Here is a 24,367-nt window from a genome sequence, read left to right on the forward strand (position 1 = left end):
GCTCCTCCAGCCTGCCAGCAGGCACTATGCAAACAGCAGTGCAGAAGGCAAACACTTCCCTGCTGGGCTGGGAAGCAAAGTGTGGAGTTAGGATCAGTGGTGGACCAGCCAGGGAAGGACACCAAGGAACGTGGCTGTGTGTAACACAGTTCCTTGCCAGTTAACGCATGGATAGGGAGTGCTGCTCCAGAGCATGTTGGGGATTAATTCCCACTCCACATGTTTTTGGCCATTTACCATTCTGTGGGCAGCCTGTGCGCTCCTACTACTACTGTTTCAGGCCTTCACCTGGGGCATTGTTGCAAGCATGCAGCAGTTTCCTCTGGCAAAGTGCTGCTATGAGGCTGGTGACGAGAGTAAGATATATTCTGTGTCCAATTTTACAGTCAGCACCAACGCTCCCTTTCTGCCTGTTACTATGTTTGTATTCCTCCTGTATCAACAGAGGCTTCAGCACAAGAACCTCCCCTGGTAAGAGTATCTTCTGAGCTGAACAGAAACTCATTTGTTCTCCTTTCCAGGCATGCTAATGTCTCGATGGTTACTTTATCCCATGAGAATTAACATTTTGAGACTTTTCCAAGTTTGCACCAAGTCACACTATGGCTGTAACACACACAGCAAAGCTTTTGTCACCACACAAATCGAGCACAGGCATATAATGAAAGTGTTAAGTCCTGCAAGTGCAGCCATATGGCAAATCTGAGCTTGTCACCATGAACTAAGAGAATCACTTCAAGGACTAAATGGAGAGGTCACCTAATTTGCCCATCTGTCCCAGGACATGTATTGGTTTAAAAAGGTGAAATAAGCTATCAGGAGAAATGTCCTTTATTGATACACTGGCTGGCAACTGGTTTGGTTCATGTTGGTATCACACAGCCTTACGCTGCACTACAGAAAAGATAAAACATTACTCAGGTTGCAGGGTCTGCCTCAGAGACCTCAGAAACCACTGAACTGAAACTGGCTATAAATCTCAATTAGACTCCTTTGTGGATACTGTTTATTCTATACTTTTATACCACAGGATCATAAAATGCTTGTCTAGTAGAAAGAGTCAGCACCCAGAAAGGAGGACTGGCTTCAAACACACAGCTATTCAATGGACACTTTCTCCTCCTCTGGTGCATGGCTCTGCGGTTCACTCGCTGCCCAAGTCTTGGCCTGCCATGAAGACATGATGAGATTTGGCCCTTGTCCCTGTGATGGAAGCCACTGGGGGTCAGGGCACGGTGCAGTGGGCTGTGGTACACCCAGAAGTAGATAAAGGCAGCAGCTGGTTAGATGTTTAACAGAAAGTGCTGAAGTCATACTTGCCAAAAAAAAAAAAAGCTTCAAGTGGTTGCAGATTTGGAACCCAAAACACTCAGAAAATTTTCATTTCAATTTACTTGCCACAGCTACTTCTCTGAAAAGCCGTGAGCAAAACTACCTCATCATTTCATGGAGGTGCTGCAAAAATAAGTTCCTACAAGTATATTTTTCAGAAGCAAGACAAGATCGCCTTCATGCCATGGGTAAAATTAATAATTTCCCTCCAGGTAGATTCTCCTACCTCGATTGCCTCAAACCCTCTGGCAGTCCTGCCCCAAAGCATCTCCTCCATCCCATTTACCTTCCCAGGAAAAGCAGTAGTGTGCAATAACAAGGGCTTGTCTGGGTGTGCTGCCACAGCCCCCGTTGTGCAGCACTGCAGGCCCTCCTCTGCTGCGTGGCAGTGGGTGCACAGCCCCACACCATGCCCTACCGCCTCCCGCCTCCCCGGAGCCAGCACATCCTATCCACTGAATGGTGGTGATGGCAGATGTTTGAGATTGCGTGAGGATGTCTAGACTGTGATGGCTTCATGAAACAGGGCCAACATGAATTTTGCCACTGCTCCATTTTCACATGCTCTTTCAACACAACTTGAATACATTTATTTCTTTTCTAAGTTTTTGCGCAAGCAAACCAAAAAAGGAAGGAGACGATCTATCAGCAAGGGGACCACAACTCACACTCACAGGTCATCTCACCTCCAGAGCTCCTTGCTCTGCTCCACTCCCCCATGAAGAAGTCCAACTTGTGGCACATCTGTGGTTGGTGGAACTGCTGCCTCCTCCCCATCACCTGAGCTCACGAGAGGCTACCCAAAAGCACAGATGGAGCCTCCTCTTGAGTGCCCCAAAGCACACCTGAGTGAGGCGGGAATTTTAGGCAACTTACGTCTAATTTAATTCCTTCAGAATTCAAATCTCAGTGGCACGCCACCACTATAGCACCAATCTCAAAATGGAAAGTTATAAAGACATGAACAGGGGAAAATAAACTCTTAGAGCCATACTAATCTGAGTGTCTAGCCTGGCGGTTATTTGTGACTGAGCAGCTGAGAACAGCTGAGCTGTGAGCCAGGACCAAGCAAGGTGGATTAGGTGAGGGAGATGCACTACACCCATGCTGCAAAATGCTGCAATATGCTGAACCTCTGATAGTATTAAATCCAAGAGGACCAGCAGAGCCCACCGGGCTGCCTGACAACTTTGGACAACTGAGGCAGCTGCTTAAAACCACATTTTGTCAGGTTGTTCCAGTTCACTACCCTGGTCCTGAGCACAAAGTTGGTGGAAATCACAAGCAGAAGCTAGCGTGTTCCAGACCTTTTGGGATTAAGAACACAGGAACAAGCATGAACCATCACATCAACTTTCCAGTAGCTGCAATATCCAGTGCTAGGAGCTATGTTGATGCTCTGGGCAAATCTGCATTAATATACCTCAAATCACCACCATACGCTTGTTGGAAAGTAAGGTTTAAGACATGCCAGGTAGATAAACAAGCGCTCTGTTGTCACAGACTACTTGAGTAAGACCGCCAGATCTCTCTCTAGATATCCCTTCAGTTCTTCAGCATATTTTCCTGACGTTTACTAGAAATGTGCCGTGTTTACCTCAGTTTTAAAATAGTGCATTTTAATCCACATTTAAAAACCGCTACAACTGAAAACTAACACACAGCAGAACACCAATGACTGTAGAAGTGCTTGAAAAGTGATGAGTTACCCTCAGATGAGAACAGAAGTGCTGTTGTAAAAGTGAAGCTTTCTTTCCTACACCAGATCAAATGCAAAGACACCTTGAGACAGGGACTGCAAGACTATGCCAAGTGTCAGATCTTAAGGCGGCAACTTCTGCTTAACCATTCAGGGCTCACATGCTGCCATCAATTCAGATCTCATTCCTGATTAAGATCCAGCACACTTAGCACTACCTTGTCACAGCACAACCACCCACCTGATCTGTCCCAAATGTTAACTGAGCAAGAGAGCTTCTAAGGGCCCAGAGGAGGAGGTTACAGGTGAAACAAAACCTTGGGCGAGAAGTTTGGACCAATACTAATCTGGTGTCAGCCTTGCTATTTCTGGATTGCCAATAAACTCAGGCAAGTGGTGAGACCAGCCCAGCATCCTCCTCCCAAGCTGTGGTAGAATAGTGAAATAGGAGGGAATAGTGAAATGGGATCGTCTCAGTAAGGCTAATACTAAAATGATCATGATGCTCTTAACTCTGTCAAGTATAATAAAGGTGTTCAATGCTTTAAGAAGAGGTCATTGCCTAGACTATGCAGGTTTTTGGTTTAATTTCAACTGATAGTATTTTTCCTCTCACCATCACGCGTAAGATCCTGAATTTAAAAAACAAACTCATGGTATGGTCTTCCAGTTGTTTTTAGGAAAGAGACTGAGTAAAGAAACATGAAGTTTCAAACACTTCTGAATGTAAAAAGGGAACATCATCATTATATAAATCTGACTGTCTACAGAGACAGGATAGGAATCTATTCCCAAATTCTCTGCATTCACAGACAGGGTGCAACAGAGGCTTGTGTTAATAAAGGAGGTTCTCTTTAAGAACCCAGATGAACTCCTCCCATACTGCCTTAAAATTAAGTTGCAATTCAACACATGCAACAGAGAAATCACTTTGGCTCTTCCTTTTACATAGCTCCCATGATTAAAATTGTACTTTATAGGAATTCTTACACCCTGCCCTCTACCATTAGATAAATTAAGACATTTGGTGTCATAATTCAGCGATAAGCCATAACAAAAAAGCATTAAATTCAGTTTAATTTGACTCTCAATAATAAATTTCAACAGAACTGAGAAGTCATGACAGTCTGCTTCTGACAATCAAGGACAGTAGCCTCTGACTTTTATCTCATATAAAACACATTGAAAATAATTTTCTTACCGTGCTCCAATGACATCGAAGAGATGTTGCCAGCGATCATTGATCTTGTTGAGTTTATCATCTATTTCTGCAACCCGGTTCTTGCTGCTAGCCTTGATTAGCTGATCACCCATTTGTTTCAACTGAAGCTTATTTTCACTGAACAGGTTTATTTCTTCCATGCAATCCTGATAAATATACACAAATATTGCTTAACTCCTGAGCAAAACAAAACAAAACAACACAACACAACAAAACCAAAACAAAACTATTTGTTTCTTTTCCCAGGTGTGTGACAAAGTCAGGCATGGCTTGCAGTGGCTGAGGTTTCTATACTAGCATGTAAAACTCTTTCACTTAACACAAAACAAAAAAAACTTAATAGGAAAGCACTCTCACAATGAAGCCACTATGAAAAAATAAGCAGCTTGAAGACTTGCAAGTGCCAGGAGTAAGTACCCCTAAACCCAGCAGTTTAAATTTTCTAATTTTGTCTCTGCTTTCCTCATTTAATGTGATTTTTCAATAGCTACCTCAAAAGAACCCAAATGCAAGTCTAGGACAGTTGTATTTTGCTGGTATTCTATCCAGAGGAGATCTGGGATTAGATATCGAGACCTTTAAGCCATGAGGACAAACACCGCAGCAAATAATGGTCCTATTTAAAACCAAGCTAATATAGAAAAATGAGAAAAGCACTAACTGCATGGACTACCAAGGAGAAGGGGCAGAATTAGGTTTTATTTTTGGTTGTGGTAACTTCTTGCTCACCTGGCATAAGACCTACCCTGTCCTTCAATCTCCTCTTTGCCCTCTGACTACCAGGTTCATGACTGCCAGCATGGGTGGAGGTGGTGAGAGCCGTGCGACACTCCCAGGGCAGCACTGGTCCCCAGCAGGGAAAGCTCTGAGCACTCTGTATGTGCATGTGTGCCCCACAGCGCTAACAACCCAGCCCGCCCCCACCGCAACTCACATACATCACGCTCCATGCCTAAGTGCAGTCAGGTGGCATTTCTGTTTTGCATTATGCTCCAAGCCTGAACATCAAGAAGATGGTAAGAGCCGACGCTAGAAAAGCTCATCTTCTCACAAAGGCCCGTACGTGCTGGTTTTATATTACGTATCGCTTCCAAGAGGCCAGGAAAAAATGAGGCACAGTGTCTCTACAACAAGCTATCAGGCTGCAACTGAAGAAAAGTGGTGTTACCACTTACCTTCTGCAATTTGTCTATCATGTCTTCAATGCTGACATCTGCAGTCTGCAACACTTTGCTTTCCATTTGTACCAGCCAGGAGCACAGCTCCTTGTTCTTTTCATTGAACACAATCCAGGCATTGAGTCTGTCCTCAATCTCCTGCTTACGCAGAGACACCTACAGATAAGCACACAACATAACTGCTGGCAACAGCTTTCTCAGGAGGGAAACCAGCAGTTATGAGCCTTCTGATTTCTGCATTTCATCATATTCCATTTTGCAGAAGCAATTATCAAATCTCTCTAGCTTTCTTTTCAAAGCCAGCAAGCAGATTGTTATTACATCTTATTTTGGATAGCACGGCTAAAAAGTTGACTAGCAAACACCAGAGTCTCTCCCTTTGAAGAATTAAATGGAGTGACAGCTTTATAAATAATGAGCTTATACAACAATATAAATATTACTCAGTGAACACCTGAAAATGCCAAACAAAGAAGGAATATAAAATATGTAATTACTACATACTGTTTAGTATGGTCTCATATATAAAAGAGAAATGACACCTAGGTAACTTCCTTATTTCCTGCAACTGTAAGGGAAACCTTGCAACTACTGACTGCAATTATTTTATCTCTATAAAAACCTCCCTCTTATCTTTCTATTTGCTCACCAGTTCTTGGAGAACTTGAAAAAAATATCAAGCATCAAGAATCCATCCTTTTTATTGAAAACTACGGACTTTTCCCCTCAAAATTACATTTGTCACGACAGATAAACAAATTGTCTACATACAGAAAACAAGGTCTGATGCTGCCTGAACCAGCAAAAGCTACTATCACCGCTCAAAGATCTCAGAATGAAGCAGGGTCGCTCTTCTACTACTAGTACTTAGTTCTAGCCTAGGGGTCTTCGGTATTTGTATTCATTTATCTACTTCCATGGATTCTTGTACCAAGATACACGAGACAAAGGAAGTGAAAAATGGTCAAAGTTCTACTAAAACTAAACGAGACAAACTAACCCCTCACCTGACCCTCACCAATAAACCATGAAAAGACTAAGCATAACATTTTACTTCCCTTGGCTGTGAATGGCCACTCTAAGGATCATCCCATGGAAGGAAACATTCCCTTGTCACATATCACACGCACCTTATACAGCATATGACTCCTCAAAATTCCATCAGTGATTCTCCTAGACTAATCGCTGCCGCTATTTTGTACCGCAGAGTGAAGGTTAAGTGTATAGTGTGGAAGCAAGACCAGCTCCATGTTAACACCAGGATCAAAACAGGAGGCATCAAGTGATCTCCGGCTATACTGCTTTTGTCCTTTAAATTCTGACTTTTTGTAAGGAGGGGATGGAGAGGTGAAAGTGATTTCTAAATCTTTAATGCTGATCTGAACAAAGGGATGAGGGCTGAGAGCACTGTCTTGGGACACAGGGAAACAATCACCAAAGTTCTCAACAGGAAGAAGTTCCTGGAGATCGCAGGGACCTCTGAAAGTCTCCCTAAGAGGGCCTCTGCTCTGGGAAGCTGCCTCCTACCCTCAGCCTCGGAGGTATGAAGGGTAAAATCCCTTGTGCTTCCTCTACCACTTGCAGCATCTCCCATGTATGGAGATGAGTTAAGTTGGTCAGTGGAGGAAGAGATGATGCACATCAGCAAAAACACTGTTACACCCTGAAATGATCCTGACTCCATTGTTGCCAGCTAAGCGTGGGGCAAGGCAGGATGCTAAATATAGACAGAGGGTAAAACAGGCACTAGCAAAAAAAAAAATATCCCAGACAAGCTTCTAGGAACATGAACCTTTCAAGCCACTGCTTTGAGCACTTTCTCCTCAGACCAGCTGCCCCAGGACCAGCTCCATTTTGCATCCAGAGAGTGATGCAGGAGCAATCTCAGCATTCCCAAGAGAGGCTAAAAGATTATCAAGGCCCTGGGCCCAACCTGTTACACTAGCATTCATTAGAACTGGACACTCGCTGATATGAATAGTTAAATCTTTGACCTACATGTACCTTGCAAGGGCAGCTATGTAAACGCTAATCCCTTGAGTGCATCTGCTCCCTGTGTTTGTCTCTGCTCAGTCCAGCACAGGCATCTGGCTATCCCGTTCATATGGCTGTGACAGCTGCAGCCGCCTCTCGCTCTCAAAGGCTTTCACCTCCCTGTATCTATCTATACTGCAGATTTTTCTTCACACAATACATCCTGACTCCTCTAATTTTCTAGCCAAAACAAAGCAGTCATGCTAGCAGCAGAACCGATGAAGTCTGCTCTCCTACCCTTGTGTCCAGTGCTGAGCATCAGTGCAGGCTCTCCTGAGGCTCATTAGAGCTGCGTAAACATTTCTGTATATCCCTCCACTGCAGCACTAAATGGATTCCTCCCACTACAGACTTCTGTGTGCCTAACAGTGTCACATTAATGTCACCCCTTTCTTCTTTCCCAGACAGACTGAACTAAACATTGCTCCCTCAGGAAATTAAAATGGCAATTTGGAATAAAATCTGAACTTGAATTACTGCAAGAAATTACTACGTGCATAGACTGTAGTGGGGTACCTACAAAAGACAGCTTAATTTTCAGGGCTGCTCACCACAGTTGAAACAGCAGCCATCAGCAGTTTGCTAAAAAAGGTAAACCAACAAAGTTCTCTCACGTATAGGCTTAACTAGACATTTCCATTAGGAAAATGGTTCTGGTATTTTGATTTTAAAATAATTGCCTGTATTTCTCAGGAGGGGGGAGGGTGTCTCTGGAACTATTTTCAGAGTTTAGAAACAATAAAAAACACTGGTTGCAGATTAACCATCCAGTTTAAGGCAAAGATACTAAATTATTCTCTCCCATTGCAACACAAAAAATGAACCCAAATAACTTATTTCATCACACCAGTGTGTGAAATAGGCATAGCTGTTCATTGCTCTGGCAATATTCCTACCAAGATTGCTTTACCTTTGCCTGAGTAAGGGTTAGACACTAAATACTAACTTGCTTCCATACTTCTTTACAGACTGTAAAATAAAAGCTATTGACTTGTGAGGAAAGAGAACCAAGGGTTTGGCTTGCTGGCATGTGGAGCCATCCAGAGTAACTTAAAGACCCCGAAGTATTTGACTTCTTCCAATCCTGTTAACGAGGTAAAGTAAGCACTCAAACTGCATAATAACCTAATGAATCAAGTTCATGTGACTTTGCTGGTAACCGTTCCCCAGCAATTTTACGAGCAGCACTGAATTAAGTGTCATAGAGCAACAAGCCACAAAGAATGCATACGTTTCACAGTATTTTACTGCTACAGGAAAGACAAGTAAATTCTTAATGTGTTTAAGCCCATAGAGTCAGCATTTAAACACATTTAAGTTTCCTTTATAAACTTTCCTGGCATTTTTTTAAACATCAGACTGGAAAGACCTCCCCCTTCCCTCCCCTGCCTTATGCCCTCGGGCAGTTCCCGTGTTTATGCCCCGCCTTGGGCAACCCCGAACAAAGCCACCTATTTCAGCGAACAGCTGCATTTGAGCTCTGTGCCATTCAGGCACTCACAAAGGGGTTAAAACAACAACAACAAAATATCTCAGCAGTGAAACAAAGGGCAAACTTCAGCCCCGGCCAGCTACAGCAGGAGCGGCCCCATCCCCCCCCAGGACTGCAAAAGGGAGCCAGCCCCGAGGGAACCCCGCTGCTCCCCCGCTCCCCAGCAATCCTGCCCGCAGCGCCAGAGCTTACCCGCAAGCAGAGCTCTTCCCACTGCCGGTGCAGGCGCTCAGCTTGCTCCCGGAGCACCTTCATGTCCTCGGTGAAGAAGCAGTAACCCACGTACACCTTGGTGCGCAGCAGATCCTTCATGTTTGGGGTGCAGTCTGCCAGCGACTGCTCCAGCTCCTGCATGGAAAGGCGGCCAGCTCCAGCCTTGGCACTAAGCTCCTCCGGGTTCCCAACCTGCTCGTTAATCCCCTGCCCGGCCGGTGGGGGAGGAGAGGAGGGAGCGCGGCCGCCTGCAGCGCCCTGCGGCGGGGCTGGATGGGGTCGCCCCGTATGCGGCTCAGAGCCCGACTGCGAGCCCACTGGAGAGCTGCTACTGGTCATTAACTGGTGCAGCAGCAGCCCCTGCTGCATCCCACAGTGCAGGAACGCCGCCTGACCCCCTGCAGCTCCCCACGCTCCAAGGCAGCCCCCGGGGTTTCACATCCAGGAAGAGGCATGCCCACTACTTTGGGTTTTCTTTTATTATTGTTATTATTATTATTTTGGCCAAGTTGCCTTCCACCTGCATTTGTCCCAATTTCAGGTTATTTATTTAAATGCTAAAAAATTGAAATTGGTTCCCTTCTGTAACGAATGATTCCACAGGCGCTTCATCAGATCAGTCACAAACATGGAGCTTCTAACTGCTCATTCACAGAAGCACACGCTCTCTTCGGCTTTGTTCCCCTGACTCCCCTTCCTCTTTTTAACAAGGTTATGCATTTTCCTAAACAGGGTTAAAATTGTCACCTAAAAAGCAGAGCACTGCATGCAGCTGGGACACATGCCAATCTACATAGGAGGTACTAGGTCCCATTTTGCAAGGCAGTTGCTGCGAGGTGTCACCAACTCCTCAAACAAAAAAAGCTCTTAGAGAGGATCAAATTTGTCTCATTTTATAGGGAAAAAAACGTGTTTGTACCAGAAGTGTGCTAGGTCCAAGCCCTGTGAGCATCTTCACAGGTCTTTTGATCCAGTCACTTATCTAAATCATAAAAAAATAATAAAAAAAAAATCTGATCTGCTTTTAACACTGGAGGCAAATACTCTGTACAGGTATGCGCACATGCATTTATCTGTCTTAATACCAGTCAAATCCCTGCATTAATGGAGCTAATGATGAAATTTCATGGGACTTCGCTAGCCTTGTGTAAGGTCCAGGCCTGAGAGAAAAACAGCTTTATTGCACAGAAGAGTTGAAAGTCAGGGAGAAGAAAGGAGATCCCTTCTCCCCCATTCCATTTTGGTCCTTTATTTTATTATTCTGTAACACCCAAAAGCAGCAACTGTACTGGCACTGTGACTGATGCCTCTGCAGCTGAATTTCTCTCACTGGAGAAAGAGGCAGGAGCTGTGTGCTGCCATCTCAGAAATAATTCAGGGCTACAGCAAGACTGCTTGCCATGGGAAAGGCAGCCAGCACTCACAAAGAAGATTTCAGACAGTTCATAATGAGTTCAAAGCCCTGACTTGTTAATAAGCTTATTTGTTCCCCCCACGTAGGTCAACAATTCACTTCATAAAAGGACGATGAAAGACTGACCAGTGCAGACCAAATGTCTCCTATCCCTTGGAAATGCTTTCCTTGGCACTTAATTTGCACAGTGCAATATGGGCTGCAAGGGATTCTGCCACTCCCTTACTCTTAATTTTCCTCCTCTTTAATTATTCTCAGATCCCACAGGTATGCATGGTGCTTTGCAGACTTACAAAGTCTCTCGCCTGAGAAGCTCCCTGTCCAAAATGGACTGGAAAGCAAAAAGGGAGATGCAGCCATTAGGACAGCAGCCAACTGAGCCAAGACCAGGGAGTTTTTGCCCTTTTGTTTGAGGAACTGCTGTTTTTATAAATTCAGACTGTGGAAAGGGAGCAGAAACAGGGAAAAAATACCAAACACTACTACTACTCTTGTAATCATCTTTGTCAGCTAGACTTTGCAGATTGACAGCTATCGCGATGGTATAAAGGAGAGAAATTCAGCATCACTGAAGAGCAGGTAAGAGGGAAAATTCTTTTCACAGGGAGCAGGTTTTGTGCAAAGATTACATCTATTGAGGTACAAGATGACTGTTCAATACCTTAATGTGTTCCTTGGCTTTGTAGAGCTCTTCATGTTCAACCGGAAGCAGATCTTCGCTTTTCTCCTTTAGCTCCTGCACCCTGCTTTCTAATTCCTTGGTTCGCTTTTCAAAGAGCTCCAAATTCTGCTCAAGAAGACCCAAGAAAATTATAAAAGGTAAAGAGACTTTATCATAACATATTGAATCATATGGATATGTTACAAAATAGCCTTTTCAACCCAGTGAAGTAAAAAGTCATGCGCTTTGGTAATTTGAATTTTCTTTTTGATACACAGTGCCACCCACAAGAATTTGGTGCACTGATTTACAGAACTTGAACCCTGTCTTGTATTTAAGGTTTATCTTACAGAACATTTCTGCTCATTTTGTTTTGTCCAACCTGAAAGGCTTTAGGCATCGGTTTTGGGCTGTGGATTTTATCAATGACAGTATTCAATTTTAAGACATACCTATGTGCTGTCTAGCCATGAAAGCAAATTCATTGCTCTTAAGGAAATAAATTTGACTTACCCTTCTGTCTAGGGGTGCAATGACAGGAGGAGCAACAAGTCATGCCAACTCCCTCTGAGCTAAATTTTAGCTCAGACCTCACACCCCAAAGCTGGAGAGAGCTCCAGGTCATGAGAGGCGTGAGAACAATCAGAGTGGGAACATCCATTACAGCAACAAATGGATGTTGAGAATCAGAGGACCACAGTTTTAGCTTCCCACAAGCCCTGATGGCCCATGACAGGCAATTTCCTCAGAGCCCCTCTGCAGTGAGCAGCGCTCAGTATTTGCCTTGTTGCTACAGAGCCCAGCCCTGGGGACCACAGGGCAGGGAATCTCTTGAGACCCAACACCAGAGATGGATGTGCCACTCCTCCCTAGCAAGGGCATCATCTACCTGTATGATGTAGATGAATGCCAGCTTGTTTTTCTCCAGCAGGGCCTGAACATTCCCCCAACTCTGCTGTAACTGGCTGAGCTCCTCCTGGAGGACACTGCTGGTCTCGGGATCCGTGACAGTGCGCAGCTTCTCCCCGACATCAATGGTTAAAGAGTACATGGCTTGCCACCTCTGAAAAATCACTGCCTTAATCTTAAAAAAAAAAAACAAAATAAAAAAAAATAAGTTTCTAAGCTGTTCTTAGCAAGCTTTAGAAGGTGCATTCCTGGCATTTCACTTGGGAAAAAGTGAAGACTCACAAAGAATGTTTCAAGGCACTAGTCTGTTCCCATTCATGAAGGAGTAAATTAATAGATCTTCTCCTATCTGCTTTTTTAATTTCAGAAAAATCAGAATCAGATTCTTCAGAATAAAAAACCAGTTTAAGTTCTGTTAACACCTCTAACAGAGATAACAGCTCTGTTGATCGTGACATACTCAAGTGAAGTAAGCCATCAATAACAATTTGCCTACAACACAAATTGGTCTATAACACAAGCAGATATGATCATTGTTTCCTTCTGTAAAACAGCAGCAGGAGGGAAGGGCAATTTGGAGTAGAAGGGAGGTTGCTTTCTGGCTTTTCTCACTGAGGAAAAGCATGAGTGCTAAATTGTAAAATCTGCTGAAAATCATCTTTACACAGCAGGTGAAAATAAAGATGAAATAAATAGGGCAAGTGCCAAATAGAATACTGGTAATGTGTTAATCATCAACATTAGGTCTGTGGGAACACAATAAACTGTGGATCACGCAAATAGGGTTCAATAATATAGTTTTCAAAGGTTTTAGATTGCCATAAGCAACCATCAAGTTCATGGCTTGTTTTTACTTTCTTATAAAACAAAGAGCTCCATAATTACATGGAAAACCAAAACAGCCAAAATTAACAAAGAAAAACATTTTTTTGTACTGCCCTGAAGAACTGCCCAGGTCTGCGCCTGGTGGCTCCAAGGACAGACCCCCTTGCAAGTGCTTTTGTCCTCTGCTCCTGACACCTCCTGCCCATCCCTGCACCCACCCCGCCATGGGGCCTGCCTTGCCACATATGTCCTGCTTTCTTCAGGCAAACTGCAAGGCCGGCATTCAGCAGCCATGTCAGTTAGATGCACACAGTTCCAGAGGCTACGTGCTGAGCAGTGGTTTTGCCTAATCTCCCTGGCACCCTGCATTCCCCTGTTCATATCAGTAATATTTTTTTAAGTACACAATATAACAATGTTGATCAGGAAGTCTCCTACTATAAGAAGCCTTTCACAACATTACTGTTTTCTCATCTGTGCTCAGCTTTAACAAAAACTATCAGCAATTGTTTTTCCCCCCAAAGCACATGATTTTAAAGCTTTTTACCTTACTAGGCAGAAGTTGTTACAGTCTGAGAAAAACCCACAGATTTTAGATTTATGAGAAATAAATACAGTACCTTGCAATCATGAATTAGATTTCTAACATGGTGAGGGCTGTAGCGGCCCTGGCTCTTCAGCGCTGCCAAGAAGTTGTTCATATCATCAAGGAATCTGCCGAGGCTCTGCTGGGAACTCCTGAAGAGCTGCCACTGGCTCACAAGTCCATCGATATCTTTCTTCCTCTGCAGAACCGTCTGGGTAAGGTTCTGCCACTGCTCTTTCAGCAACAGGAGCTTGGAAATGAACTCTCTTCTGAAAATGACAAGTGTTGAGTTGAGTGTTCAGGTATTTTGACCTCAAGGCTGCATTTTACAACAATTGTGATGGATTTCCACTCACAACACTGTATTTCAATTACAATCCTCAACTATGTAAAAAGCTCTATGGAGCCCTAAGCTCAACTCTGCTCTCTGTATTTTGTCTTTTAAGCAAGCCAAAAAACCTTTTACATGACACAAGAAGGGACAATGCAAGTCGTTCTTGCTATCATTGTATAGCAACATATATAGTACAGTAATCACAGAAACAATGTGCACTAAACATGTCTCTGAAGAACAAGAAGGTCAATGCAAGTGAGACAAGGTCTCTGATTATGCTGCAAAACTGATCTGTGCTTTCACCTGTCCGTAAGCGGGAGTTCAGCCATCGCTGCACCTTACAGCCATGCGACCTGACTGCAAAGTGAAAAGGCTGTGTAGTTATTGAACCCATTCAAGATTTTTTTGGTCTCTTTACAGCATGGTTAGATGGTCCAGCAGATCTAGCTGGAGTAATTAAGACTACAGTCCATCTATCAATTCTGCTCCTCTGCAGGAAGCCATGGCCCCCAGACTAACTCTTAGACAAACACCTGTGTTTCTGGAGCTAGCTTCAACACAAAAATCCAGCAGCTTTGCTCAGTTCAGCCCTACTTTCCTTGGCAGCTTTAAGTGAAGCTATGGACTTCATACCGAAGTGGCTGAGGGGAGCACACATGCTGTCCTGCCAGCTCTCTGGAAGCAGCAAGCTCTGGCAGAGAGGGGTAATGCATTCACAGCAGAAATGCCTGAGGCAGTTGAACCTCCGCTCACAAATATTACTTTCTGCTTCTCACCCTACATTAATTAAAAGTATGAGATCACACATAAAAACAGGTTTAGCTGTCATATGTTTTGGGTTGCGTGGACAGTGACTCAATGCCCTGTCACATGTGCCAGGGGCAATGCTGATAGTCTCACACCTCTGCACTTTTGAAAATAGTAGAGAAATCTAGGAAGAGGGAAAGGATTCTTCATATGCAGTATCCTCATCACCCTCTGTAAGAAGGTAGCTTCTCAACAACAGGTAAGAGTTTCAGCAACTGCAGGGTAGCATTAGACAAGAAAGCCTCCTGTTCAGGAGGCATTATTTTTGTTAGTAACATGAAGTTACTATCTAAAATGCAGTCTGGCCAGGGCACCTGTGTTTCTTTCTCACTGGACCTCCTCACACTTCTGCAAAATGGGCCAGGAGATTATTTAAAGAGTGAACCTAGTCAAGAATTTGAGTTTATGTCCTCATGACAGCAAGGATTCAATACCAACTTCATGAAAGAGAGCATATTCACCGAATTACCAGGACCTTAGGGAGAAAAATGGATTACCTTTTTTCTGCCTCTTCAGATGCCAAGGAGTGTAGAACTTTTGCTATGATAGAATTAAATATCTGCTGATTTAAGTAAATCTCAGTTTGCAGCATCTGAAAATACCATGAGAAAAACAGATTTAATTATTCACTGAACCACCTTTGCTTCTGCTCCTCTAGAGTGACAGCATTTATTTAATTTTAAAAGCTGAAGCTCTATTATTTTCAAGTGCTAGTGTCAAGCACATCCTAAAAGATTCCACTCTTTTTGGATGCCAGGGGGAATTTGCACATATGTGATAGGAGAACCCATCAGAAGCCGTATCTTACAGGTAATCTAAAGCCTACAGTTTGCTGGACTCATTCGTGAGAAATGCAATCTAGACAGAAACCCATAGAAAAGGTCTAAAAAAGCTACATGTAAGCATGAATTTACTCTGTCACAATGAGCAAAAGTTTGTTCTATAAATAATTCCACTGCAATGAATAAAATTATTTAGAGATGTCTAAGAGAAAGATGCGAAAGAGAGAAAGGAACTTTCTCTGGACCCAAATGAATATCACTAACACGCAGAGACTTAACACCCCATGCAATTAGCTGCAGTATTTTGGCTAGGGTGAAGCTGTGGTCTACCATGGCAGCACAAAGCTCACCCCAGCGGTTCACGATGTTTAGCATTTACCACATGATTTTTTTTTCTTTATTTTGGTTGTTTTTCCATCCTCCTGCCACTAGGATAAAGTCTGTGGATAGACACAGAATTGCATCCACATGCTACTGCTAGCATGCAGTGTACCTTCTGCTCTGAACGGATAACGTCATACGCACGAAGCGCTAGCTCTCTATAACAAGTAGCAAGTGTTTGCAAAAATGCCAGTGAAACAGAATTCCACCAAAACCTAACGTTGGTCAAAACGGAGATACGCTGCGAAAATATTTTGATTTAAATGCAGTGCTTCCAAAAACTGGTAGAGTTCCTGCCAATTCGCCAGCAAACTGCCTAGCTAGTCGCCATAAGCTTCAGGGCTCTGGGAAAGGCAGATAGAAAAGTAACCTCAGGCTTGGAAAAATCTAGGACTTCTATGACCCAACACTTGAGGATGCACTCTTAAAGGTCTGATCCCTGCAAAAAGGGATCCATCCGTTTTGGAAAACTATTTTCACATTTCAGAGTTTTTCCTTGAATAAGTACAAGACCACATTCCAAGAGTGAAATGCTCGGCAAAACTCTGCCCATACCTAATTTCCAAAGGCTGAGCATTTTCTAGTGATTTCCCCCCACCTTCACCATTCAAGAAGATGCTTCCATTTTTTAGTTAGCTTTACCTCATATACTCTCTGTTGCTCTTTCAGTTCTTCAAACCGTTCTGGAATATTTGTTTTTAAGGCATCTCTCATTTTTTCTAGGAATTTCATCCAGTTTTCACATTTCTGGAAGATTTTCTTTTCATCATCATTAATTCCTTCACGCTTACTGTAAAACAAAAGAAATAATCAGAAACTATTGTGTTGGTGGTGTTTTTTCTGGATCTGTTTGCATACAGCCTAACACGGTGGTTAGTAATACGAACATAGTAGGGGTTTGCTTGGTACTTTGCTACCTTTTTCACCTATGAACATTCAGATTTTTGCTTCAAGTGACTTGGAATACAAATAGCCACTGAATAATCAAGTAAATTGAAACGGCAGGAATTCAGCTTGGAAAACCCCGGAGAAAGCTGAGAAAAGACTGCAAGACTTCCCATGCTTGAATTTGGTCTTACTTTCCTCACAGGAAAGAAAATGGTTAGTAGCGATTTTTTGTTTGCCTTTCAGACCTCCAGTGTTCCAGAGCAGCGGCTCTTTTCTGACTCCACAGCCGAGTCAAGCTCTGCATTTTATTCAGGGTGAAGTCACTGAGTGGCAGCTTAACGCTTGTTTCATTCAAACTCTTTACATTTGGAGAAAGCGCAGCAAGCTCCAGTGTGTGATTCTGGAAGTAAAAGAATAAATTAATTGCAAAAAATACTGCCTTTCTTTCATTTCAAAGAAATATAAAGCCTATTCTCCTCTGTAGGAAGTGTCAGAACTTTATGCATCTGAAATGCTAACCTCAAAAGTCCCAACATTTCTGTGTTAACTTCTTTGAAGTTAGGAAACAAAAAAGCCCCAGTTCTCTTACACATGGTCCACTTCTCCAACAGTACTGAGCAGATACTCAAGAGCTGGTACTTGCACATTTACTTTGTACCCTACCTGGAGGGCCACATGGTAGGCTCCAGAACAAAACTGGGGAAAAAAAACTCCCATCAACCCCAAATATATGTGATTTTTCTCCCCTCCATGCAGGCATTCGGCCTGCAAAACATCTCTAGAGTTTTTACAAACTGAAATCATTGCTTTCGATGTTTTGGATGAAGTTATAGTTACTCGGATGGAAATGCTAGAACTATGATACTGAGGACACAAAGAGTTTCTTGAAGGAGGCAACAGCTGGCATCCTATGGACACTTAAATCCTGAGCAGTATCTTTTGGTATTTGGGAATCCAAACATACCAGGAGCAACTCTGAGCTGTCTGTTTCTCCCCATATATGGAGACCTTCGAAGGCATCGGTGCAATTCTTGACACAACCCTCCAGTGTTTCAAGGCACTCGTTGAAATCCTCCAGTTGTGAAAGAGTGAACTAGGGTGAATATTGCATATTTACATTAATTATGATTTAATACACATATTAGTACACATCAAGGAGCAATAAGCAGTACCATCAATAAAACAAACAGACATCAAATCCAAATTCCAATGTATAACTCACACAATGAACTTTTTCTGGTTTTGCACTGGGTAAGGGGAAAATTTAAGCAAAGCAGAAAGCAAGAAACAGTCTCTAAATTCTGAGATTCGTAACTATGTGGAATAGGGGCATCTGCGATCCCTTTTTGTAGCTTTGGGCTGTTTGATTTATTGTTAGATTGGAAAATCAAAACTTATCTTATCAGAAGGAAGAAACTTGTGAAAATGAGCTTCCTTTGAACTATGCACAGAGCCTGCTGCCATGTGCCTACAGCCACAGCTGTAGAACTTATACAAGCTCTGTGGAGATAAATAACTAGAGCTGGAGTTCAACTTTTTTATTCACTTGCTTGGTTTCTTTGGGTCAGAAAAGCACTGGGAAAGCTGCTTCTTTCTTGCAAGAATTAAGAACACTGAAACAGCAACATTTTTATAAGGAACAAATGATGAAAATTGGTACAGGGAAAGAGACGGTTGTGTGGTAATACTACAGGATTACACTAGAGAAAATGTCTACCTAGAAGTGACATTTTTCATGGAGCAAGAAGTTCACAGGGAATAAGAGAAATCTGTTATCTTCACAAAGATATCTGGCTTACAGCCATTGAAATACAGGTAGATGGAGTCATAAATAAAGTTGGCTGAAAATTCTTGATGAACTTGGGTTTTCTTTAGAACAGAACGATTCCTTGAAACCAGACTTTTTCACGGAACAGACTAGTTTTGCATCAGTAACTACAGCAGTACATTTGATTGGAAGTTATCTCAGGAATACCTGCACAGAGGGGCAGGCAATCCCACAGCACTCTTGTGAGCAGAGCATCACACGGGGAAACCTCTGTGCAAGTCCCTCCCTGTTCTGCCTGAATGGGGATGTGAATCTGGTCTTCAAAATGACATCAAATGACCAGTTTCCTGTTGGGTTTGAGGTATGCTATATGCACTCACTCTTATCAAAGCAAACTGAGGCACTTAGGTTTTTTTTCCAAGGCAGAGCTGAGAAAGTTTACAACTTACTTCAAGGTTCATAGAATAAAAATACATTTCCTAAACTGTAATCATCTGAGGGTCCAGTACTGCTTGACTGTACTAGGACCACTTACAAAGGCTTGTTAGAACAACACAAGCAGATAAGAAGGGTGAAATCCTTCCTTCATCTGTCCCTCTAGCTTCCTGTATTATTTCTTCACATAGTTGACCATACTGCCAAGTTTTATTTTATTGAAATTTCATTTCAGTTCAAGATGAAGAAGGTAGTTCACAGAGGGCTCTAAGTGAAGAAGTTACCTCACACTGACAGCTAATTTAATAATAAAAAAAATTACCTCAAATTCATTTAACTTCCTCTGCAACATCTTTTCCAAATAGTATGCTCTCTGGAGCGGCTCACACTTCTCCAGCAGAATGGTTTCTGCAGTTGTCCCAGACGTCTGTTTTATCTTATCAGCCTTGAAAGAAATCTCTGCATGGAATACTTGGATGTTTTGAACACGACGCTGTAAATTCTGATGAGGGAAGGGGAAAGAAAAAAAAGTCAGCAAATGAATCAGACCATCATTCATGTGCCACTTTCATTTGGTATCTTTTGTTGCTGTAACTAAGCACTTCTTGTTGATCTGCTCTGGGAGCCAAATTCAGCTATGGTGAAAGCTTCAGTCTTTTACTCTGAGGATAATAGGACCTGCATCCATTGACTGGTGCTGGAAGAGGCAGAATTCAAAGTCCAACAGAACACCAGTGACTTCAGGCAGCGGAATACTAGGGCTACAGAAGACATTAGGGAGAGAAATCAGAAAATCTATCTCTACAGAATGGATGTACACCAGCAGATGGAGAAACTAGCCCATGCTGCAGATGAGAAATGCTACTACGTTACCAGCATACCAGTACTTTGGATCCCTTAGTGACTGAGGACTTTGTTTTTAGTTTTATTTGTTCCCTTTGACTACAGAAAGGATGCTATACAATTAAGCTCTAAACGCAGTACAAGAACAAAGGGAGTAATTTTAGACTCCTTCAAGGTACTTTTTTTTCTTCTTTTTGACCTGGACAACTGTAGTTTACTTTTAGCCATGAAAACCCCAGGAATTTGCCACTGTATATTGCCTTTTCTGTGAGTAACAAAGACTTCCGATTGCCAGCAAAGAGCAAGTGTGTTTCCCTAAAAACCAAAACGGCTCTTAGCTCCTGACCCCTGTCTTTGGTATGGATCATACTGCAAACTGCCACTTCAGCCATTTCGTAAATATCCCATTTTGATTTCTTACTCTTTATACAGGACTTTATTTTTATTTATTCTTGTGACAGTGGTCCATAAACCCACCATCTTTCCTAACGTATAGTAGAGGAAAAGATTAGAGAGATTAAAATACGGTTTTGTAATGCACATGTATTTTTAAAGACATGTAACATATGCTATTATCACCGATCCCCATTCTTCTAACTCACTACTTACAAAAAAAACACCATAAATTCCATGTGTCCTACTCACACATACCAGGACAGGATCTACACTGCTATTGGCACTATAGTAGTCACGCCTTGCTTAGTAGGTGCAAAACCCTTCCCAAAATTTCCAGAAAACGTGATGCCTTTTTGCTGACATATTCATGAATTTATGTCATGGTCATTAACGGGTGAGAATAAACTGAAAATGTTCTGGTCTAAATTTTGCTGCTGTCAGTTGTTTCTGACATAGGAAAAAATAAATGAGGTTTTTTTCACATAGTGTAAAGTTTCTTGATTGGCCACATGCAAAATGGGGTGCTTTGGACTTCTTCCAATACGTGGCTAGAGGTTCATAAAGCATGATGAATCACTGCTCTGTCCTGAAATAAGTATTATCATATACTTCGCTGCAGTCTGAAGAAAATGTCAGAACCTAATGACAGCTTTGCTACCTGACAGAGTCAAATGCACCCTGTGGTGGTCTCAGCATGAGATCTCATTTGCCTAAAGTCAGAAGTATTTAGAATAATCTAATGAGCTTAGAAATCTGTGAACTTACCAGACCAGGCCAAAAAAAAGTAGCAAACCCAAATAAAACAAATCTGAAGAATTCAGAAGACCTCAAGATGTTCCTGTGTTCTGGAAAATTAGTCTTTTCCCTCGGCTATTGTTCTAGTAGACATTCTCTCTCCTCCCAAACAGTGTCCCATAAAGTAAACAATTTTTGGTTTAAGGATTCCTTCCAACACAGGCCTGATTCTTTGCATAGAGCAGAAAGGGGCAGGGATGGAGTGAGATTGCTCCCTTTTGCTCTCTTCTCATCCTGTGCTGACTCTAGTTTGGTTTGGTCTCAGGATCTGGCCAAAGTATTTAAAGGAAGTACAAAGGTGCCTGTTAATGGAAAAACCCCACAGGTTTTGTTTTCCACTGACTGGATTTGGGGGAGGAGAGGGGAAGAAGATGTTCTTTTGATTTGTTTCTCAAAAATAAATCCTGTTTTTTACCAGGCAGCAGAAACATAGTCATGTACCCTTATATCCTGTATCCTCTGATGCAGAGTTTCTATCATGTTATCCTCAGGCATGTGAGCATCCAAGAGCTGATTGTACTGCTCTTCGTGCTGTTGTAACTTGGCTGCTGCCTCAGTGCATGAAGTATTCAAGGGCTCCAAAAGCTGCATGGTCGCTTGTGCTGCCCGCAGTTGATCTGTGATGTCTTCATTTACTGAGTTCCACCTGCCGACATATGAAAGGATAAGAGCATTTTCCTAGCAGATTCTCCGCCAGAATATGATTTGGTGTAGAATTCCTGTGGGAGTTTCTTTGCGTTCATACCCATGTTACTGAAAGCCTGCTGACACAGCACCATTTTGCGCTCTGTGATCCATCACTTAAAAGGTAGTATCAGCTACTCCTCACACAGGTACTCTTTGATGGGTGAGTCGTATTAATATAGAGTTAAAAATCTGACAGACCATTAAGTCCTGCCTCAGCCACCTTTTTTTTTTTTTTTTTTTTTTTTTTTTTGATACTGGTAACTGGGGGTCTTTTTCATAACCTTACCTAGTGTGTGCCTCCATGCACTTCTGTTCCATAATCTCTGCAAAGGAGGGAGAGCAGTTCTTCTTCAGGTTACTTGCAGCAGCCTGGAGCTTGGCCCAGCTTTCTTCACTGCTCTCTGATTCATCTTGAAGGGACTGCAAAATGGATTATTGCAATTAGTTGTGGAGATGAATGACCTAAGCATAGCTGCCCCATAGACTGGTAGAGTTAGGGTAACAATAATGCGACACGTTTGCAGCACACACTAAAATGTGTGTGAAAATAACGCCTGATCCGAAAAATCAGAGAAGTTAAAAGAGAGGTGAAATGGTCCAAGTTCAAAACAATCATATAGGAGGCCTATTTTAAACTGAGGTCATTTATTTGCTCTTAAACAAACAGCTCATTTAACAAACCCACAGCTTTGAACTGATTAAATTAATTCACTAGAAACCAAAAATGTTTTTCTTTTAAGCTATGTTGCAGGGAAATTTCTACTGGCAGTAAAGTTGGCTTGACAGCTCCTGTCCCTGGCTGCGTGTTCCCCCTCCTGATACAGGCAATTGCAGAATCTGCCATGGATCGTATCTGTGACCTGATCCAGATTAAAAATAAAGCAGGTGATGGAAAAAAGGAGGTAAGAAGGTGCCCAGTTACTTCCATTTATTATGTGTCCCTAAGCGAGGGTGGAAAGTGCTTATGCAGGCTTTGCTGCCGAGAGACATGTACCTGGCATTCACAGCCTCAGTCTGTCCTGTACCACTTCTGATACAACTTGAAAATAAACCAAATCAGGCCTTAATTACAACTGAAACAGGGAGTGTTTACACAGCCTTTCCAGATTTGTTTAAAGCCAGGGAAGGGGATTTTAGCCATATCAGTAAAACATTCAGAACCAGGGCCAGCCTGACTGCCTGCTCCAGATGCCCCGCCCAGACGCTGTAATAGCCAAGCAGAGCAGCAGGCTGATCCAGGGCACTTACACCTGGTGTTTATGCCCAGCCTCATTCAGAGGCTGCGCAGGGAACTCCAGCTCTCTGGAGGGTGACTGAACAGTTCACTTTGCACTAGAGCAACTGGAAATGCCAGGCCCAGGGGTCCCCCTGCTCTTCCCCAGGGCTGCTGCACCCATGCAACCCAAGCCACAACTTCTAGGAAGGGGAATCCTGGGTCTTGGTCCTTGACTCCAGTGCTGTTTATACATGGAAAGATGCTTTATCGCAAATAGCACTTTAATGCAAAATGTGTCAGTGGTCACTGGCACAGTGGCTGGGACACAGTACCCCAAGGGCAACGTTCAAACCACAGATCTAGAGACGTGGTCCCTTTGCCAATTTTCTCCCAGGTCCCCTCCATTTTTACGCTGAGTCCCAGCATTGATGCACAGGCATCTCCTTCCAGGTTATGCTACAGCCTTATGGCAGGGCATTTCCCTGAGAATCACAAGTGAAGGGGTAAATTTCCTTTCAACCAACAAGCCAAGAACCAACGTCTTTCACCTGAATGGTGAGTAACCTTTAGGCAAACACACGCAATGATGGCATTAGGTTTTTCTTTGCCAGCTGCATTTTCAGCTAGACTTCCTGCTGGTCCACATGGATTAGAGACGGACTGAGTAGACATCAGCATAAGGGATGGTGGTGTAATGCACGTGTCCATCTCGACTCCGCAGGGCAACGGAGCATGAGGACCTGGTGCCTCATATGGGGATGCCTTCCAGCACGTGCAGAAGACTAAAATGTCAAGGCATCTTTGCAATCCAAAGTGGAGGCTCTGCTAGCCCACAGTAAGGCACACATGGTAGCAGCTGACCTGTACGTCTCTCTTGAACCTTGGTACCTAAATCACGCCAAAGTTGATCTTACGCGCTAAAGAAAGTAAGAAGCCTCAAAATAGTCCTCAGTGCCTGTGGAGGTTAAAACTAAATAAAAATATTCCACTGACTTCAGTGGCACTATTAATAAAGCGGAAGTTGTTCAGATAAATGTTTCTGTCTTTTTTCAGTGGAGTTGGTTTGTTTGTTTAAGGGCACAAAAGGAAGTAGAGAAATAAGACAACATCAGTAGATTTACCTGGAGAGTGTTGACCTGTTTTTCCAAAGCTTCCAAAGATGCCACAGAAGGTTTGCAGTGGTTTATGCAGTACAAATATCTTGTTGTCATCAAGCTGACTTCTGCATAAGCTTCGTCATATACTCTCCACTGCTCCAGTATTGACTGCATTGAGGTCTTTAACTGTGCAACCTGCAAACAAATCACTTTTGTTACTATTTCTTGGGCAGTCCTGACATGGAAAACCACCTTCAAATTGACTCAAAAATCTAAGCTCAATGCTTACTCCATGAGGATCCAACAAGAATTTCACAAGTTGGAGTATTTTCCTACTTGGTAAGGAATTGTGCAGGCTTCAAACCAAGCAGTA

At 42.9% G+C, this 24,367-nt stretch overlaps 1 protein-coding gene across 4 annotated transcripts in view; it reads right to left on the reverse strand.

Annotated features, from left to right (window-relative positions):
- The window catches only part of SYNE2 (spectrin repeat containing nuclear envelope protein 2), a 185,542-nt gene that overhangs the window by 27,233 nt on the left and 133,942 nt on the right, over window positions 1-24,367 (reverse strand). For all 4 annotated transcript variants that reach the window (XM_040599608.1, XM_040599612.1, XM_040599609.1 and 1 more), the window contains 14 exons: window positions 24,019-24,189; window positions 21,968-22,101; window positions 21,436-21,640; window positions 19,283-19,462; window positions 17,722-17,850; window positions 17,003-17,157; window positions 16,512-16,659; window positions 15,204-15,298; window positions 13,600-13,834; window positions 12,135-12,329; window positions 11,246-11,371; window positions 9,150-9,305; window positions 5,429-5,587; window positions 4,233-4,399 (listed from right to left, as the gene is read on the reverse strand). In XM_040599608.1, coding sequence (XP_040455542.1) covers window positions 4,233-4,399; window positions 5,429-5,587; window positions 9,150-9,305; window positions 11,246-11,371; window positions 12,135-12,329; window positions 13,600-13,834; window positions 15,204-15,298; window positions 16,512-16,659; window positions 17,003-17,157; window positions 17,722-17,850; window positions 19,283-19,462; window positions 21,436-21,640; window positions 21,968-22,101; window positions 24,019-24,189 — 2,255 coding nt within the window. The remainder of the gene's footprint in view (window positions 1-4,232; window positions 4,400-5,428; window positions 5,588-9,149; window positions 9,306-11,245; window positions 11,372-12,134; window positions 12,330-13,599; window positions 13,835-15,203; window positions 15,299-16,511; window positions 16,660-17,002; window positions 17,158-17,721; window positions 17,851-19,282; window positions 19,463-21,435; window positions 21,641-21,967; window positions 22,102-24,018; window positions 24,190-24,367) is intronic.

This window comes from Falco naumanni, chromosome 7, assembly GCF_017639655.2.
Source record: "Falco naumanni isolate bFalNau1 chromosome 7, bFalNau1.pat, whole genome shotgun sequence".
In the NCBI taxonomy this organism is placed as follows: Eukaryota; Metazoa; Chordata; class Aves; order Falconiformes; family Falconidae; genus Falco; species Falco naumanni.